Source organism: Macaca nemestrina, chromosome 7 (assembly GCF_043159975.1).
Source record: "Macaca nemestrina isolate mMacNem1 chromosome 7, mMacNem.hap1, whole genome shotgun sequence".
Classification (NCBI taxonomy): Eukaryota; Metazoa; Chordata; class Mammalia; order Primates; family Cercopithecidae; genus Macaca; species Macaca nemestrina.
This window is the reverse complement of record NC_092131.1, coordinates 144,118,765-144,138,356: the sequence shown is the minus strand read 5'-3', so window position 1 is coordinate 144,138,356 and position 19,592 is coordinate 144,118,765. Positions and strand designations below refer to the sequence as shown.

Below are 19,592 nucleotides of genomic sequence, written 5' to 3'. Positions count from 1 at the left end.
TCTCCTTTCTATTGGCTCACAGAATGACAGGGCAAACGGAGCAGAAGTGTATGGGAGGTCCGTACCATCCCCTCTGCTTCTGAAGGATTCTCTTTAGTCAAGAGAGGTTAACTCTGGGGAGGTAAACACTTGTTCTATTTCATTCTCAAAAGAATCATTTGATATTGGTTTTCTCCAAGCAGCATGGTGACTCTCTTGTTGCTTGACTGTTTTTAATTTGTCATGGGAAGGGGGAGTTGTAGAAAGGAAGGTCCTTATCAGTCATGGAAAGCTCTAGTTTTCTCTTCAAAATTAAGATATTCAGCTGATCCTCCACTTCTCCATCTGATCCCCAAATCCAAACATGTCTAATTTTTCATATGTATTACGTATTCCTTTGCTTTTTCCCCAGGTCTGCTTCAAAGCATCCTTTTAGGAGTTCGAGACCAGCCTGACCAACATAGTGAAACCCCGTCTCTACTAAAAATACAAAAATTAGCCAGGCGTGGTGGCACATGCTTGTAATCCCAGCTACTCAGGAGGCTGAGGCAGGAGAATTGCTTGAACCTGGGAGGCAGAGGTTGCAGTGAGCTGAAATCGTGCCACTGCACTCCAGCCTGGGCAACAGAGCTAGACTCCATCTCTAAATAAATAAAATAAAATAAAATAAAATAAAAATAAAACCAAGGAACGTAAATTTCAGCAGAATGGTAAATGTAGGGTAAAGACTTAACGTTTTCTTAGGTTACTTACTGCAAGAACTGCCCTGTCCCGTTCCACCAAGTCTGCAAGCTTATCCAACAGACGTCCTCTTTCTGAAGCATCCATCCTTCTCCACACTGAACCAAGAGAGAAAGCCAGGCGGGCTGCCTGCACTGCTTTGTCTATATCTGCCTGTTAGAGAGGAAGAGGCACAACTGAAGAAAAACACTCCAAATAAAGGAAGAACTATCTGCTGTCATGAAAAAAGTGAAGCATGAGCATGTAGTTGTGTATTGAGAGCATATGTTTACTGCTCTGCTGTTTGAAGGCAGTTATTTCATAGGGAATCTTTTTCTGAAAAAGACATACCTTGTCTGCTTCTTGAACTTCGCACACCTGTTCTCCCGTGGCTGGATTATAGACAGGGAACACTCTCCCACTCTCTGAGTTCTGCCACTCGTTGTTTATAAAGATCTAAGGGAGTAGATAACAGAATGGGATCTGTGACACAGGTGATAAGCAGCCAGTCAATGGCCAAGTGTTATGGAACTACTATGGTAATAACACTTGTTATATAATAAAAGTATAGAATTTGAAGTGTTGTAGGAGACCCTTCTAGACTCAACCCCAATTTAGGAATTTCCTCTATTTTTTTGCTTTACTATCATCCGAAGGCTAACTACAGTTCTTACCTTTCGTGAACCTGTCAACTAACGAAAGATACAAATAAGGATAGAGTGTTTCACATACATACAATCATACACTGATGTTAAGGCAACATTATTGATAGCCCAAGCTCTGGCCAGGATCCAGGAGGGTTAAACAGTAGATCAAACTTACAGTCATCAAGCCTTAGATTCTACTTTCTCTGCCAGAGACCTAAGTGACTTCTCAAGGAAACTTGAATGGTGCTGCAATAAACATTCACCTAATTTATAGTCAGTTCCTGAAAAATGGCTCTAACCAAACTAACTAGTGAGTTAAGTAAGTTATATGTGTAAATCCAAGTTAGGTTTATTTCCCTTTGCTGAATAGGCTATATTGCATAGCCACAAAAGATGGGGATGGGGAGTTGGCAGGTGGGGTATAACTTTCAAATGATCACCCCAGGATTTCTTAAAAGGCTTGATCTCCCTATATATGAAATTGAGATTATATTAAAATGGCAAAGAGACCAAAAATTTGAGAAATTATTCAAGTCAATTTCTCTTACGATTTGTAATAAATGAATTAAATGACAAGGGAAAAGATAAGGCAAGAAAAATTTTAAATTGTTATTGACAAACCTAAACTAGTATTTTTAGACCATGTAATCTTAGAGGACATACAAAGATGTTTTACTCTACAAAATTTACAGCACCACAGTGAAATTTCTGAACTTATGAACCAGTCAGTCATCCAATTTAGGACAAACACAATAATAAACTGATTGATTTATTGCCTGCCATTTAAAAAATAATCAAGAGATGAGGCTTAATAAATATAAATCTACACTTGGTAAATATCAAATTCTAGAAAATGTCCCAAAGTTTTCTTTTTCATTTTTCCTTGGTTTGATAAAAACAATGAGCCCATGTAGAAGGAGGCACTGATTAAACTAGAACTCTCTTTTCCCAAAGGATTTTTAAGATAAAGGAAAAGACCTTAAATTTGTAGAGCACTTAATACAGCTGTACTGATACAAACAAAATGACCTTGTAATTGTACATTTTACAGTTTATAATATACAGTTCATAAACATGTGTAACATAATTTACCCAATAAATACTCACATAACTTTTAGTCACAGGAAAGACAAAGATGGCTAAGAGAGTTCTAGCCCTCCAGAGTCTGACAGTCTCTAGTAGTTTATTTAGTACTTACAATAACCCTGTGAAGCAGGGTTTTATTATCTCTATTAAACATGAGAAAATTGAGAGGCAGGGAGCTTGAGTCCAAAGAAGCAGGTTCTTCTTGTGGCTGACTCAAAGGCTACTACTGTTTTTTCCAATATACGTAATTTCCAGGATTAGCCCAAAGAAACAGAACTATTTAATGTTCAAGCCTGAGCTAGTTAGAATTCTGGAATTATTGGTCTGGTTCTCTTTTCATTCACTCTATTTAATAAACTTGCTCACAGCTGATAGCTCATTACATTTACATGCTCCTTTGAACACAGTATAATGTCCAGGTAACAAAAGCAGAAAATTAAAAGTTAGTTTCATTAAGGATCCACTTCTGGAGTATTACTGGGTTTAGGGAAAAAGTGGTCTTACCAATGTCCCTATCCTTTTATTCACCATGTGACTGAATCAAACTTTTTAACCTTTGCAATATCACCAGAGTCCACTGATCCTAGTTCTTTGTTTGTTTGAGTTTTTTGTTGTTGTTGTTTTGTTTTTTTTTTGAAGATGGAGACTTGCTCTGTCACCCAGGCTAGAGTGCAGTGGCGCGCAATCTCGGCTCACTGCAACCGCCGCCGCCTGGATTCAGGTGATTCTGCTGCCTCAGCTTCCCCAGTAGCAGGGATTACAGGCACCCGCCACTATGCCCAGCTAATTTTTGTATTTTTAGGAGAGATGGCATTTCACCTTGTTGGCTAGGCTGGTCATGAACTCCTGACCTCAAGTGATCCGCCTGCCTTGGCCTCCCAAAGTGCTGGGATTATAGGCGTGAGCCACCACACCCAGCCCTAAGTTCAGTTTTTAAGTTTCTCTGTGCAGCAGTTTTAATTATTTGTAAAGACTGGTATTTCATGATTTTTGTTTCTCACAGGTTTTCCAAAAATCAAAAGGAAAAAATACTTAGTAAGTTAAACTCATTTTCTTAATCACTTAGTCTATCGATCATTTTATAAACCTAAGATGCATTATAGGATCTAAGATACATTATGAGATTTTAGTGATCTTATATTTCCTGTATTTTAAAACATTTTGCTATTTCATCATGCTAGGAATTACTTCATCATCATTCATCAATTATTTTTAACTATGCTAAACAACTAAAATAATAAGGAAACAAAAGAAATTACAAAATTGCCTAGAAATGAATGTCACCACTCTATCATCCTTCAGTTTTCTAATTGTGTTGTCTAATACATCATCTTTCAAAAAGTTATAAAAGAAGTCTAGAGATGCCATCTTTGCCATATTCTTTTCAGCTTCCATTGAACACAGTTAAGAATTCAGAATTCTGAATTTTCTGCCCAAAATGGAATAAAGAATAAAATTAAAAGAAAGATATTTCACAATAATTAGATGAGTGAGAAAATGAAAGCAGAGACAGAGCACTTGAGATTATAATGATGAGGTAAAACTGACCATAGAAGCAAAATCTTGGGCTATGAGTCTTTCAGATCAATTCTGTCAGACTTGAGAATCAGAGTAAACAATATATTTACAAAGACAAAAAGGCAACATGATATTCTAACCCACTAATTATTTAATGGGAAGGACTTCATCATTAATATTTTGCAACAAGAACCTGGACCATCCTGCTTTGGTAAAAGGACATATGACAATTATTTTATCTTTTATAATATTTGTTGGTAAAAATTTACTTTATATTCATAAACGGACAAATGCTGAAGGTAGGTATATATGTAAAGGTGACTGGAAAAACACATTATGTAGAAATTTTAAAAGTTCATTGGGTTGATCAATCTGATTGACATTTATAAAAGTAAAAATGAAAATATTTTTGTAATTGTGAAACAAAAACATGACCACCTTTTCTACAAAATCATGAACCCTCAAATTTTTCCATAGCATTACACTGTGATAATAACACATATGCAAGAAGAACCCGAGGTAATGATGAGCTATAACCTTCTAGAGATCTGTTTAAAATCTGGAGCCAGTATTTACGAGATGATTATGTTCCAGGTTCATATATGACAGCTCATGAGCAGTTATTTGCATTCAAAGGCATTGCCAATTTCAAGTTATGTTACCTCCAAAATCAGGAAAACATGAAATAAAAATTTGGTTTGCTATGTTTAAATTCTTATTTTGCTGTTTTTTTTTACTATCTCTTTATTCTTACTCCTGTAAATTGTTCATAAAATAAAAATAAAATGAATACATTGAAACCAGATGGTAAATGTGATGGCTATTTTTCCTGGCGTGCCAAAATTAAAATTTTAATTTTACTACATCATTGCTTTTGCAGACCTAGTCTTATAAAATGACACTTAAAAAATCATACGGGGCCGGGCGCGGTGGCTCAAGCCTGTAATCCCAGCACTTTGGGAGGCCGAGGCGGGCGGATCACAAGGTCAGGAGATCGAGACCACAGTGAAACCCCGTCTCTACTAAAAATACAAAAAATTAGCCGGGCGCGGTGGCGGGCGCCTGTAGTCCCAGCTACTCAGGAGGCTGAGGCAGGAGAATGGCGGGAACCCGGGAGGCGGAGCTTGCAGTGAGCCGAGATCGCGCCACTGCACTCCAGCCTGGGCAACAGCGTGAGACTCCGTCTCAAAAAAAAAAAAAAAAAAAAAAAAAAAAAAAAAAAAAAAAAAATCATACGGACAACTTTGTTGGTACATTGAATAACAAATATCTCCATGGTCAATACTTGAACGTTTGCAGCTCTCTGGGCAATTTCAAAAGTTTTGAATCCTGTTCCTTAGCATTATTCCCTGACCAGGGCTCCTTGGAGAAATGATTTATTTCAGAACTGTAGCAGGAAAAGTACAAGATGAGCCTGAAACATTGTGATGCCTGAAATCAAGTAAATACTTAAAAATCGATACGAACATAATAAAAAGATACAGAAGTCAACATGAAGAGGCTACCAATGGACAATACTGGAATAATTGAAACAAAAAATAAATAATGTTGGTAATAGATTATTACCCATAGAATGAAAAAGACATCCAAAAGTTCATAATGATATACATTTTTTAATGAATAAATAAGTAAATGTGGGATAAGGAGGAGCTCTTCTTCACAGTAGAATTCCAACTAATAGATGTAAAGAAATGATGGGGTTAGATGATTATTATTTGTAAAATACCATAGTAATAACTGCTTCAGGTAAAAATCATCACTAGATAGTAAAATTAGTGGGCAAATATACAACGAAAAATGTATGATGGATGTTCATGTAGTTTCAAAGTATCTCCCCTCAAGATACTTATTAATTACAAAGAAAAAAATAGTAACTTTATGTTGGAGAAACTTGGCAGACACCACCTTAATCAAATGATTAAAGCTGACATCACCAGCAATGGGACAAATTGATACCATGTGCAGCTAATATAATATGCTGAGAAAGACACAGGATCAGTTCTGTGGTAGTCTCACTCAAAAGGCATAATCTACATTCAATCACGAGGATACAACACAGGCAAATCCAAACTAAAGTATATCCTACAAAATCATTGTCCCATGTTTTCTTAAAGTGCCAAGGTCATGAGAGACTAGTAAAACTAAACTGTTTCAAAAAAGGTCACTAATAAGACATAAAAATTAAATGCATCATGTAACCATGGATTCCCTGCTGAGCCAGGAAAAAAATACATATTATTGGGACAACTGGTGAAATCTGAATAAGATTTTTAGGTTAGATGATATTATATCAACGTTAATTTCCTGATTTTTATCATTTTTATAATTGTAAGATCATTTGGGGAATCTGCATGAAGTGTATACAGAAATTTTTTGCACTATTTTTGAACTTTATTTTTGTAAATCTGAAATTATTTCAAAATGGAAAGTTAAAAAAAAAAAGTTTAAACGTCAGTGTCATCTTTTGGTGCCTACCTTTCATATTTTAAATGCCCCAAACAAATTTGTTAAATGAGGATTCATTATCTTCACAAAAGTTTCTTTAAATGTGACTTTGTGGAAAATAAAATAAGCCATTCAAGCTGCCTTAACATGGCCCAATTATGCCAAATCAGTTTAACTCAAAGCCACGTTAATATCAGTATAAGAAACCAGAAAATTTTGCTTTGTAGTTTACTGAATTTCGGAATTAGTATCAGGAAAAATGTGGGCTTTACTATAGAGGTCTTTGAAAGTAGAAAATATATCTGACCCTAAGTTACTTGACTGTTGCTCAGTTTCTTCATTTGGAAACTATACAAATACTGACTTATCAAAATCATGTACTTCTGTGATACTGTAACTGAAGGTAAAAGGAATAGATGGTCCATAAAAGAAGGCACCTATCTACTCCAGGTTTCTCAGAGATTGGAGGGATTAGTTCATATACCTAACTTTCTTTCCATTGTCATTGTGAAGAACTGTCCACTGACATATTATAGGTTGTTGGTATTAAAAAGACAGAATGGTGGGCACTTAGTTAACATTAATTAGAATGGAAAGTCTGCTGAGAGAGGACATAAATCACTTTCTTTCCTCTTATTATTTTTTAAATATTATTTAAGTTCTGAGATACATGTGCAGGACATGCAGGTTTGTTACACAGGTAAACATGTGCCATGGTGGTTCGCTGCACCTTCATCACATCACCTAGGTTTAAGCCCCACATGCATTAGCTCTTTTATGCTGATGCTCTCCCTCCGCCTTCCCACTCCGACAGGCCCCACCATGTGTTATTCCCTTCCTTTAATCCATGTGCTCTCATTGTGCAGCTCCCACTTATAAGTGAGAACACGTGGTGTTTGGTTTTCTGTTCCTGTGTTAGTTTGCTGAGGATAATGGCTTCCAGTTCCATCCATGTACCTGCAAAGGATATGATCTCATTCCTTTGTATGGCTGCCTAGTATTCCATGGTATATATGTACCACATTTTCTTTATCCAGTCTATCATTGATGGGTATTTGGGTTGATTTCACATCTTTGCAATTGTGAACAGTGCTGGCTGCAATGAACATATGTGTGCATGTATCTTTATAATAGAATGATTCATATCCCTTTGGGTGTATACCCAGTAATGGCATTGCCAGGTCAAACGGTATCGACATGAATCACTTTCTGACATCTTTCCTGATATGGTCAGAATACAGTACCTCCCACACCAAGAACAAATCTGAAACACACTGAAGAATGAGGAGAATATTTGAGGAACAAAATTTTGTTATGTTATATTTAATAGATGCAGTAAAAATACATGTAATATAAATGCAAGTTAAGATCTACCATATTAAAATATACCATGAACACATCATTCAAGCACTGGACCATTATTAATATTACTGAAGCTACTTGTGTGTTTCTTCCTAATCCCATCATCCAGCTTGACCCACCCTGCCGCTAAAGGTAACCACTAACCTATATTTTTAATTTATTTATTCTTAGATATTTTCTTTCTTTTTCTTGCCCAAATGCAGTATTTATTTGGAGCACGTTTCTGTATGTGTCTATTGTATCAATTTTGTGAAATGCATTAAGGTCATCTTGATTGTTATTAACATTTTATGTTTGTACTGTGATCACTGAGAAAGCCATGCTGAAATTTCCCACCTTGGTGGTGGATTTATCAACATACTCCTTAACTCCAAATTTCTACCTTTATAATTTTCAGGGTATTTTATTAGTGAATATAAGTTTGTAACCATTAGATCTCTCTGGTAAACCATTTATCAATATGAAGTGATGCTCTTTATTACTAATAAAGCTTTGTATTTTAGAGCCTATTTTGTTTAATATTAGTACAGCTACCTAAGCCTTTGTCCAGTATTTCTCATTTATCTTTTCCTTTTTGCTCTCAACTACGTCTTTATTATTTTTATGTGTCTCTGTGATACATGGTTAGATTTTATTTAATACAAAAATGTGTATTTTAACTAGCAAGTTTAATACATTTGTATTAACTTTTTGAGTATGGGAGGGTTCACTAGAAGCATTTTATATGCCTGACTCCTCCACTTAGGAAAACCAAAACAGTATACAGACAGTCACATTTCAAATATATTATCTAAGAGAACAATGGAATTCAACAAAGAAGGGACAGGAAGCACCAAAAACAGGGAAAGAGGTTGCCTCTTGCATCCTCCCTGACTGGGATCAGCTGAGAGCCAGGAGTGATTTCCCAAAGTAGGAAATGGATGTGAGACTTCCAGCAGCCAACATCCCCACCATGGAATTGTGTAATCCTGGCCACTTGAAAAGCCCTCAACCCTCCCAGACCCTGAAACTAACACAGGGAGCTACCAGGAGCCCATGAGATGGAACTGCTCCTAAGAGAGAACTCAACACTGGGCCCCACATCCTTTCTGAGACCTAAGCAGCTACAGCAAGGCGTTATTTCCAAACCTAGCCTTTGACAAACTGCTTGCTGTCCTGGGACCCAGCAGTGCCAGGACTGAGGCATTAAGGAAACTCAGGCTATTACTGCTGGGACAGTGGGGCAAGCTGGGAGTGCTCCTGAAGCCAACGCTAAGAAGTCAGTGAGACACGAGCTGAAGCACCCAGTGCTGGTAGGCATATGTTGCTGAGATCTAAGATGGAGACACAAGTTGCTGCTGGAATTGGTGATGAGCTGGGCAGGGGTTGCTGCAGCTGATGCAGGATGAAGAGTTAGGTGCAGGCTACCACCACGAGGGCAGGGCATCAAGCCTCACTAAAACTGGGGCATGAAAGAGACAAACATTCCCCACCTGCCAGTCCAGGCTGTGGCCACTGATGATGGCCACATCCTCTCCAGTGGCAGGGCCTCAATGCAGCTGCTATTGCCCCTCACTCAAGCACTCTGCCTAGGGCCTAACAATTGCCCTACCCCTGCCCATCACAGCTGGTGCCTCCTCTCACCACTGTGGAGGCTGAACAAAAGCCTACCCAGCCTCGCTTTGTTCTCCATTCCTGAGACAGAGCACATAGATCGAAGTCCTGGAGATTGTCCAATCCAATCTACCACCTTGGGTACCTGAACATTCCTCACAGGGTACTGAGGTTGGGCCTAACTTACTAGCCACTACCACATAAGCTGAAATCTACCTACAAGTGCTACCTCAGGCCTGGAGACTTGCCTGTCCAGCCCATCACAGCCACTCACAGTATCCATGCACACTACTCAGGATGCAGAGGATCATCCTACCACTGCTACTGCTCTTGCCACGCCACACAAGCTGCCTAGGAGCCCGAGAACATCCAACCACGTGGTCCACTGCTGCCACTACCTCCAGGTGAGAAAGCTACCGGGAAGCCAAGAATCAGCCTGCTCCAACACAGGTGCCAGGGTATTCCACACTGGGGCACAAAGACAGGCACACTCAACTCACCACTGCAACTACTGTGGTCTAAAGACTGGCCTACCTGGCATCCCAGTCCTCAGCACTTCACCACAGCCTCTGCTAATAACAACACTCTAACTTAACTTACCAAGGAAATCACAGATATCACTGATGTTGTTTACTGCCAAAAAAAATCATATAGAGACTACACCATTGCATCCACCCAGAATCAAAGCCAAAGTACCCCATCCAACCAACACCATAGATACACCTTCAGGAAAAAGTCCTCCCTTATGAAAGTAAATTCAAAAATAGGAAGAACCAACTGTTATACCAGATGTGCAGATACCAACATAAGGAGAGAGAAAACATGAAAAAGCAAAGAAATATGACATCTCCAAAGGAACACAATACTCCATCAATATATCTTAAGAACATTTCAAAATCCCAGATAAAGAATTCAAAATATTGACTTTCAAGAATCTTAGTGAGATACAAGTGTATTCTGAATATAAAAAATCAGAAAAATAATTCAGGAAATAAATGAGAAATTTACTGAAGAGATAATTTTTTTTTAAAGAACCAAATAGAAATCTGGAACAGAATAATTCATTGAAGGGAACAAAATGCATTTAAAATCTTAGAATCAGGCAAAATGAAGAATTTCAAATCCTCAAGACGGGTCTTTTGAAATAATCCAGTAAAACAAAATAAAGAACAGAGAATTTAAAAAATATAATCAAAGCCTTTGTGACATTTGGGAAAATTTTAAAGTAACCAAATTTACAAATTATCAGTATTATCAAAAAAGAAGAAACAAAGAGGAAAACTTGCCAAGTCTAGCAACAGATTAACACACTCAGATATAGGATGCTTAATGATTCTCAGGCAGATACAATATGAAAAGGTTTTCTGCATGGCATACTGTAATCAGACTGTCTAAAGTCAATGATAAAAAGGAAATCCTAAAAACAGCAACAGAAAAGCATCTAGTCACCTACAAAGGAAACCTCATCAAACTAACAGCAGATTTCTCAGAAGAAACCTCACAGGTCAGAAGAGAATGAGATGGTATATTCAAAGTGCTGGGGGGTTAAAAAAAAAAAAAAAAGGAACTGGCAACCCAGAATACTATCTCTAGCAAAATTATCCTTCACAAATGAAGGCAAAATAGACTGATTCCCAGATAAGCAAAGACTGAAGGAATTCATTACCACTAGACCCTACAAGAAATGCTCAAAATAGGGCTGGGCGGGGTGGTGCATGCTTGTAATCCCAGCACTTTTGGAGGCTGAGGAAGGCGAATCACCTGAGGTTGGGTGCTCAAGATGAACCTGACCAAATCATGGAGAAACCCCGTCTCTACTAAAAATACAAAATTGGCTGGGCATGGTGGCTCATGTCTGTAATCCCAGCTACTGGGAAGGCTGAGGCAGAAGAATCACTTGAACCTGGGAGGCGGAGGTTGCAGTGACCTGAGATTGCACCATTGCACTCCAGCCTGGGCAACAAGATTGAAACTCCATCTCAAAAACAAAAATGCTCAAAATATTAACTTTGAAATACGAAAGTATAAAACTCATTTGTAAAGCAATCACACAAAGGAGGAAAAGACTCAAATGGTACCACTATAGGACTCCATCAAACTACAGTGATAAACAATAAGAAAAAGGAAAAAACGCCAAGAATATATGAAAAACCAGAAAAGACATATAATGGCTGAATGACTTTTTAAAAAATGATCCAATTTTATACTGCCTAGAAGAAACTCACTTTACCAGTAAAGACACATGTAGACTGAAAGTTGAGGGATGATAAAAAAATGAAAAAACATATTCCATTCACATGGAAACCAAATGTGAGCAGAAGTAGCTGTATTTATATCAGATAAAAACAGATTTTAAGCCAAGACCAGTTTAAAAAAAAAGTCAAAGAAGGTCATTATATAATATTAGGGAATCAATTCAACAAGACACTATAAAATCTAAATATATATGTATCAAACACTGGAGCACCCAGATGCATAAAGCAAATATTACTAGATCTAAAAAGACAGACTACAACAATAGTGGGGGACTTCAACACCCCCATTGTCAGCACTAAACAGGTCATCTAGCAGAAAATCAACCAAAAGCACTGGATTTAAACTAGACTTTACAACAAACAGACCTAACATTCTATCCAACTACTGCAGACTATACATCCTCTTCATCAGCACATGTAATATTCTACAGGACAGACCATATGTTAGATCACAAAATAAATCTCAGCAATTTTTTAAAAATCTTGTCAACTATCTCCTCAGACAACAATGGAATAAAACTAGAAATCAATACCAAGAACAACTCTGGAAACTATACAAACACATAGAAATTAAACGACATGCTCCTGAATGACCATTGTGTCAACAAATAAAAATAGAAATTTAAAAACTTCTTGAAACAAATGAAAAGAGAAACAACATACCAAAACTCTTGGGAATAGGAAAAGCAGTGCTAAGAGGAAATTTTATAGCAATTAATGTCTACATCTATAAAAGTAGAAAGATTATAAATTAAATAATCTTATCAATGTACCTCAAGAAACTAGAAAAGCAGGAAGAAACCAAACCTCAAATTAGCAGAAGAAAATAAAAAGATCAGACATAACTAAATGAAACAGAGACTAAAAATACAAAATGATCAACAAAGCAAAAAGTTGGTTCTTTGAAGAGATAAACAAAATTGATAAACCACTAGCTGGACCAACGTAAAAGGGCATAAGAATCAAATAAACAAAATCAGAATTGAAAATGGAGACATTACAATGGTTACCACAGTAATCTCTGAAGAACTATACACTGACAAACTGGAAAACCTAGGGGAAATGGATAAATTCCTGGAAACATATAAGCTACCGAGATTGAATCAGGAAGAAATAGAAAACCTGAATAGCTCAATAACAAGAAGCAAGATTGAATCAGTAATAACAAGGTTCTCAATAAAGAAAAGCCCAAGATAAGAATCCAGGCAAATTCTACCAAACATACATAACAACTAATATCAATCCTCCTGAAAGTATTTGAAAAAATCAAAGAGGAGGAATATGTTAGTCTGTTTTGTGTTGCTGTAAAGGAATACCTGAGGATAGGTAATTTTAAAAGAATTTATCTTGGCTTATGATTCTGCAGGCCATATGAGAAGTAGGGTGCCAGCATCTGCTCTTAGTGAGGCCTCAGGAAGCTTACAATCGTGGAAGAACATAAAGGGGAAGAAGGGGTGTTACATGGTGACAGAGGGAGCAAGAGAGAAAAGAGGAAATGCCAGGCTTCTTTAAACAGCCAGCGCTCACGTGAACTAACAGAGCAAGAACTCATTCATTACCTCAGAGAGTGCACCAAGCCACTCCCGACAGATCCCGTCCCATGACACAAACACCTCCCACCAGGCTCCACCTCCAACAATGGGGATCACATTGCAACATGAGATTTGGAGGGGACATACATCCAAACCATATCAAGGGAATTCTCTCTAAATCATTCTATAAGGCGAGCGTCACCCTAATACCAAAATCAGACAATGATACAACAACAAAATAAGAAAACTACAAGCCAATATCCCTGATGAAATAGACACAAAAATCTTCAACAAAATGCTAGCAAACCTAAATCAACAGCATATTGAAAAGATAAAACACTATGATCAAGCAGGATTTTTACCAGTAATGCAAGGATGGTTCAACATACACAAATTAGCAAACATGATACACTGAAAATCAACAGAATGAAGGACCAAAACCACATAATCATCTCAACAGATGCAGAAAAAGTATTTGATACAATCAACATCCTGCTCCTATTGGTATACTTCCAAGATGGCCAAATAGGAATCAAATTAGAACTCAGGATTAAGAAACTCACTCAAAACAGCACAACTACATGGAAACTGAACAACCTGCTCCTGAGTGACTACTGGGTAAATAACGAAATGAAGGCAGAAGTAAAGATGTTCTTTGAAACCAATGAGAACAAAGACACAACGTACCAGAATCTCTGGAACACATTTAAAGCAGAGTGTAGAGGGAAATTTATAGCACTAAATGTCCACAAGAAAAAGCTGGAAAGATCAAAACTCAACACTCTAATGTTGCAATTAAAAAACTAGAGAAGCAAGAGCAAACAAATTCAAAAGCTAGCAGAAGGCAAGAAATAACTAAGATGAGAGCAGAACTGAAGGAGATAGAGACATAAAAATCCCCTCAAAAAAATTCAATGAATCCAAGAGCTGTTTTTTTGAAAAGATCAACAAAACAGATATACTGCTAGCAAGACTAATAAAGAAGAGAGAAGAATCAAATAGATGCGAATAAAAAAAAGATAAAGGGGATATCTCAACCAATCCCACAGAAATACAAACTACCATCAGGGAATACTATAAACACCTCTATGCAAATAAACTAGAAAATCTAGAAGAAATGGATAAATTCCTGAACACATACACCCTCCCTAGAATAAACCAGGAAGAAGTTGAATCTCTGAACAGACCAATAATAGGTTCTGAAACTGAGGCAATAATTAATAGCCTACCAACCAAAAAAGTACAGGACCAGATGGATTCACAGCTGAATTCTACCAGAGGTACAAAGAGCAAAGAGGAGCTGGTACCATTCCTTCTGAAACTATTCCAATTAACAGATAAAGAGGGAATCCTTCCTAACTCATTTATGAGGCCAGCATCATCCTGATACCAAAGCCTGGCAGAGACACAACAAAAAAAGAGAATTTTAGACCAATATTCGTGATGAACCATTGATACGAAAATCTTTGATAAAATACTGGCAAACTGAATACAGCAGCACATCAAAAAGCTTATCCAACACAATCAAGTTGGCTTCATCCGTGGGATGCAAGACTGGTTCAACGTACACAAATTAATAAACATAAAACATCACATAAACAGAACCAACGACAAAAACCACATGATTATCTCAATAGATGCAGAAAAGGCCTTCGATAAAATCCAACAGCCTTTCATGCTAAAAACTCTCAATAAACCAGGTACTGATGGAATGTATCTGAAAGTAATAAGAGCTATTTATGACAAACCCATAGCCAACATCATACTGAATGGGCAAAAACTGGAAGCATTTCCTTTTAAAACTGGCACAAGACAAGGATGCCCTCCCTCACCACTCCTATTCAGCACTGTATTGGAAGTTCTGGCAAGGGCAATCAGACAATAGAAAGAAATAAAGGGTATTCAATTAGGAAAACAGGAAGTCAAACTGTCCCTGTTTGCAGATGACATGATTGTATATTTAGAAAAACCCATCGTCTCAGCACAAAATCTCCTTAATAGGCAACTTCAGCAAAGTCTCAGAATACAAAAATAAATGTGCAAAAACCACAAGATTCTTACAAACCAATAACAGACAGAGAGCCAAATCATTAGTGAACTCCCATTCATAATTGCTAGAAAAAAAAAATACCTAGGAATCCAGCTTACAAGGGATGTGAAGGACGTCTTCAAGGAGAACTACAAACCACTGCTCAAGGAAATAGAGGACATGAACAAATGGAAGAACATTCCATGCTCATGGATAGGAAGAATCAATATCATAAAAATAGTCATACTGCCCAAGGTAATTTACAGATTCAATGCCATCCCCATCAAGCTACCAATGACTTTCTTCACAGAATTGGAAAAAACTACTTTTAAGTTCATATGGAACCAAAAAAGAGCCCCCATAGCCACAACAATCCTAAGCAAAAAGAACAAAGCTGGAGGCATCTTGCTACCTGACTTCAAACTAACTACAAGGCTGCAGTAACCAAAACAGCATGGTACTGATACAAAAACAGAGATATAGACCAATGGACAGAACAGAGGCCTCAGAAATAACACCACACATCTACAACCATCTGATCTTTGACAGACCTGACAAAAACAAGAAATGAGGAAAGGATTCCCTATTTAATAAACGGTGCTGGGAAAACTGGCTAGCCATATGTAGAAAGCTGACACTGGATCCCTTCCTTACATCTTATACAAAAATTAACTCAAGATAGATTAAAGACTTAAATCCAAGACCTAAAACCATGAAAACCCTAGGAGAAAACCTAGGCAATACCATTCAGGACATAGGCATAGGCAAAGACTTCATGACTAAAACACCAAAAGCAATGGCCACAGAAGCCAAAATAGACAAATGGGATCAAATTAAACTAAAGAGCTTGTGCACAGCAAAAGAAACTATCATCAGAGTGAACAGGCAACCTACAGAATGGGAGAAAAGTTTTGCAATCTACCCATCTGACAAAGGGCTAATATCCAGAATCTACAAAGAAATTTACAAGAAAAAATCAAACCACCCCATCAAAAAGTGGGCAAAAGATACAAACAGACACTTCTCAAAAGCAGACATTTATGCAGCCAACAAACACCTGAAAAAATGTTCATCGCTGGTCGTTAAAGAAATGCAGATCAAAACCACAATGAGATGCCATCTCACACCAGTTAGAATGGCAATCATTAAAAAGTCAAGAAACAACAGATCCTGGAGAGGGTGTGGAGAAACAGGAACGCTTTTACACTGTTGGTGGGAGTGTAAATTAGTTCAACCATTGGGGAAGACAATGTGGCAATTCCTCAAGGATCTAGAACTAGAAATACCATTTGACCCAGCCATCCCATTACTGGGTATATACCCAAAGGATTATAAATCATGCTACTATGAAGATACATGCACACGTATGTTTACTGTGGCACTATTCACAATAGCAAAGACTTGGAACCAACCCAAATGTCCATCAATGATAGATTGGATTAAGAAAATGTGGCATATGTATACCATGGAATACTATGCAGCCATAAAAAAAGAATGAGTTTATGTCCTTTGCAGGGACATGGATGAAGCTGGAAACCATCATTCTCAGCAAACTATCACAAGGACAGAAAAAACAAACACCACATGTTCTCATTCATAGGTGGGAGAACACATGGACACAGGGTGGGGAACATCACACACTGGGGCCTGTAAGGGGGTGGGGGCCTGGGGAAAGGATAGTATTAGGAGAATACCTAATGTAAACGACGAGTTGATGAGTGCGGCAAACCACCATGACACATGTATACCTATGTAACAAACCTGCACGTTGTGCACATGTACCCTAGAACTTAAAGTATAATAATTTAAAAAAAATCCCTTCATGATAAATCTATCAACAAACTAGGCATAGAAGAACATATTTCAGATTAATAAAGGACATATATGGCAAATGCGCAGATAATATTATACTGAATGGGGAAAATTGAAAGTCTTTCCTCTAAGAACTGGAATAAGACAAGAATGTCCACTTTAGTCACTCCTATTCAACATAGTAATGGAAGTCCTAGATAGAGAAAGAAAGAAATCAGACAAGAGAAAGGAATAAAAGGTGTCCAAATTAGAAAAGAGAAAGTGAAATTGTCCCTTTTGCTGATGATATGATCTTCTATTTAGAAAAAACTAAAGATGCCATCCAAAAACTTAGATTTGATTAATGAATTCAGTAAAGTTGCAGGATACAAATTCAACACACAAAAATCAGTAGCATTTCTATATACTAATAATGATCTAGTCAAGAAAGAAATTAAGAAGGCAATCCCATTTATAATACCTATAAAAATACCTAGGAATACATTCAAATTAAAGAGGTGAAAGATATATAAAAAGAATCTACAAAACACTGATGAAAGAAATAACTGAGGATGACACAAATGAAAAAACTTCCATTGCTCAAGGATTGAAGGAATATAATTAAAATGACCACATTGACCAAAGCAATCTACAGACTCAATGCAATCCCTATCAAAATACCAATGTCATTTTTCACTGAATAAGAAAAAAATCCTAAAATTCATATGGAACCTGAAGAGCCAAAGCAATCTTGGTCCAAGAGAACAAAGCTGCATGAATCACATTACCTGACTTCAAAATATATTATAAGACTATGGTAACAAAAAGCATGGTACTGGTATAAAAATAGACACATAGACCAATCAATGGAAGAGAACAGAGAACCCAGGAATAAAGCCACGCATTTACAACCAACTGATCTTCAACAAAGCTGATAAGAACTTATATTGGAGGAAGGATAACCTCTTAAATAAACAGTGCTGGAAAAATTGGATAGTCACACGAAAAAGAATAAAACTAGACCTCTCTCTCTCACCATATATAAAAGTCAACTCAAAATAGATTAAAGATTTAAACATAAGACCCAAAGCTATTAAAAAAAAACCACACACACACTAGAAGAAAATCTAGGGAAAACTTTCCAGGACATCGGTTGAGGCAAAGAATTCATGACTAAGACCTCAAAAGCACAAACAATATAAACAGACAAATTGGACTTAATTAAACTAAAGGCTCCTAAACAGCAAAAGAAATAATCATCACAGTAAAGAGTCAACCTGATGAATGGCAGAATATATGTGCAAACTATTCATCCTAAAGGGGACCAGTATCCAGAATATACAAAGAACTCAAACGACTTAACAGGAAAAACCCCAAAAAACTGCATTAAAAAGTAGGCAAAGAACATGAACAGATATTTCTCAAAAGAGGAAAAATAGCCAACAGATAGATTAAAAAATGCTCAACATCACAATCATCAGAGAAATGCAAATAAAAACCACAATGAGTTATCAACTTACCCCAGTCAGAATGGCTACTGATAAAAAGACAAAAATAACAGATGTCAGTGATGATGTGGAGAAAAGGAAACTCCTGTAAACGGTTGGTGGGAATGTAAACTAATACAACCACTATGGAAAACAGTATATGTGGATTTCTCAAAAAACTAAAAATAGAACTACCATTTTGATCAAGCAATCCCACTATTGGTTATCTATCCAAAGGAAAAGAAATCAATGTATCAAAGAGATACCTGCACTAGCCTGTTTATTGTAGCACTATTCACAATAGCAAAGATACAGCATCAACCAAAGTGCCCCCTCAACACACACACACACACACACACACACACACACACACAGCCAATGGAATATTGTTTAGCCATAGAAAAGAAAGGAATCATGATGTCATTCGCAGCAACACAGATGGAACTGAAAGTCATTATAAGTAAAATAATTTTGTGCCAGGCACAAAAAGACAAATATTCCATGTTCTCATATGTAGGATCTAAAAATTATGAACACATAGAGGTAGTGTAAAATAGATCACAGATACTGGGACAGGTGAGTGGGGGTGAGGGGAAAGGATGAAAAGAGGTAGGTTAAAGGGTACCTATAGTAAGATAGAAGGAATAAATTCATAGTTTGATAGCTTAGGATGACTATACTTAACAAAAATGTATTTAAGTGATGGATACCTTAAATATTCAGACTTGATTACCACATTATATTCATGTAACACAACATCTCATGTACCCCCATAAATATGTACAAATAAAAAACACATTTGTATGTATTGGGATTATATTTAGTGTTATATATTCTGTTATATTAAGACTTGATGCTTTCTATTTGACATGCTTTATTTTACCTTCTATTTTCTCCTTTCTTGCCTCTTAGTTCTAGTTGATTAAAGTATGTGGTTATTGTTGCTCATTTTATAATGCAGTTACTCCCTTCTATTGGTTTGGAAGTTGTGCGTTATATTTTTTCTGTTTATTCATGGTATTTTATGCATATTTAACAACTTGACCACTGAAGTTAGTCAGTATCTTAACCCTCCCCCAAAACAATACCATGACCATACAACACTAAATCTAATCACTTTTCCAGAAGTTTGTCAAAAATTATTTTAT

General features: G+C 36.9%; 1 protein-coding gene across 2 annotated transcripts in view; it reads right to left on the bottom strand.

Moving 5' to 3' along the window:
- LOC105489670 (aldehyde dehydrogenase 1 family member A2) overlaps nt 1-19,592 on the bottom strand; it is a 116,599-nt gene that overhangs the window by 65,731 nt on the left and 31,276 nt on the right. For both annotated transcript variants that reach the window (XM_011754669.3, XM_071066787.1), the window contains exons 2-3: nt 1,051-1,155; nt 733-873 (exon numbers count right to left, since the gene is read on the bottom strand). In XM_011754669.3, coding sequence (XP_011752971.1) covers nt 733-873; nt 1,051-1,155 — 246 coding nt within the window. The remainder of the gene's footprint in view (nt 1-732; nt 874-1,050; nt 1,156-19,592) is intronic.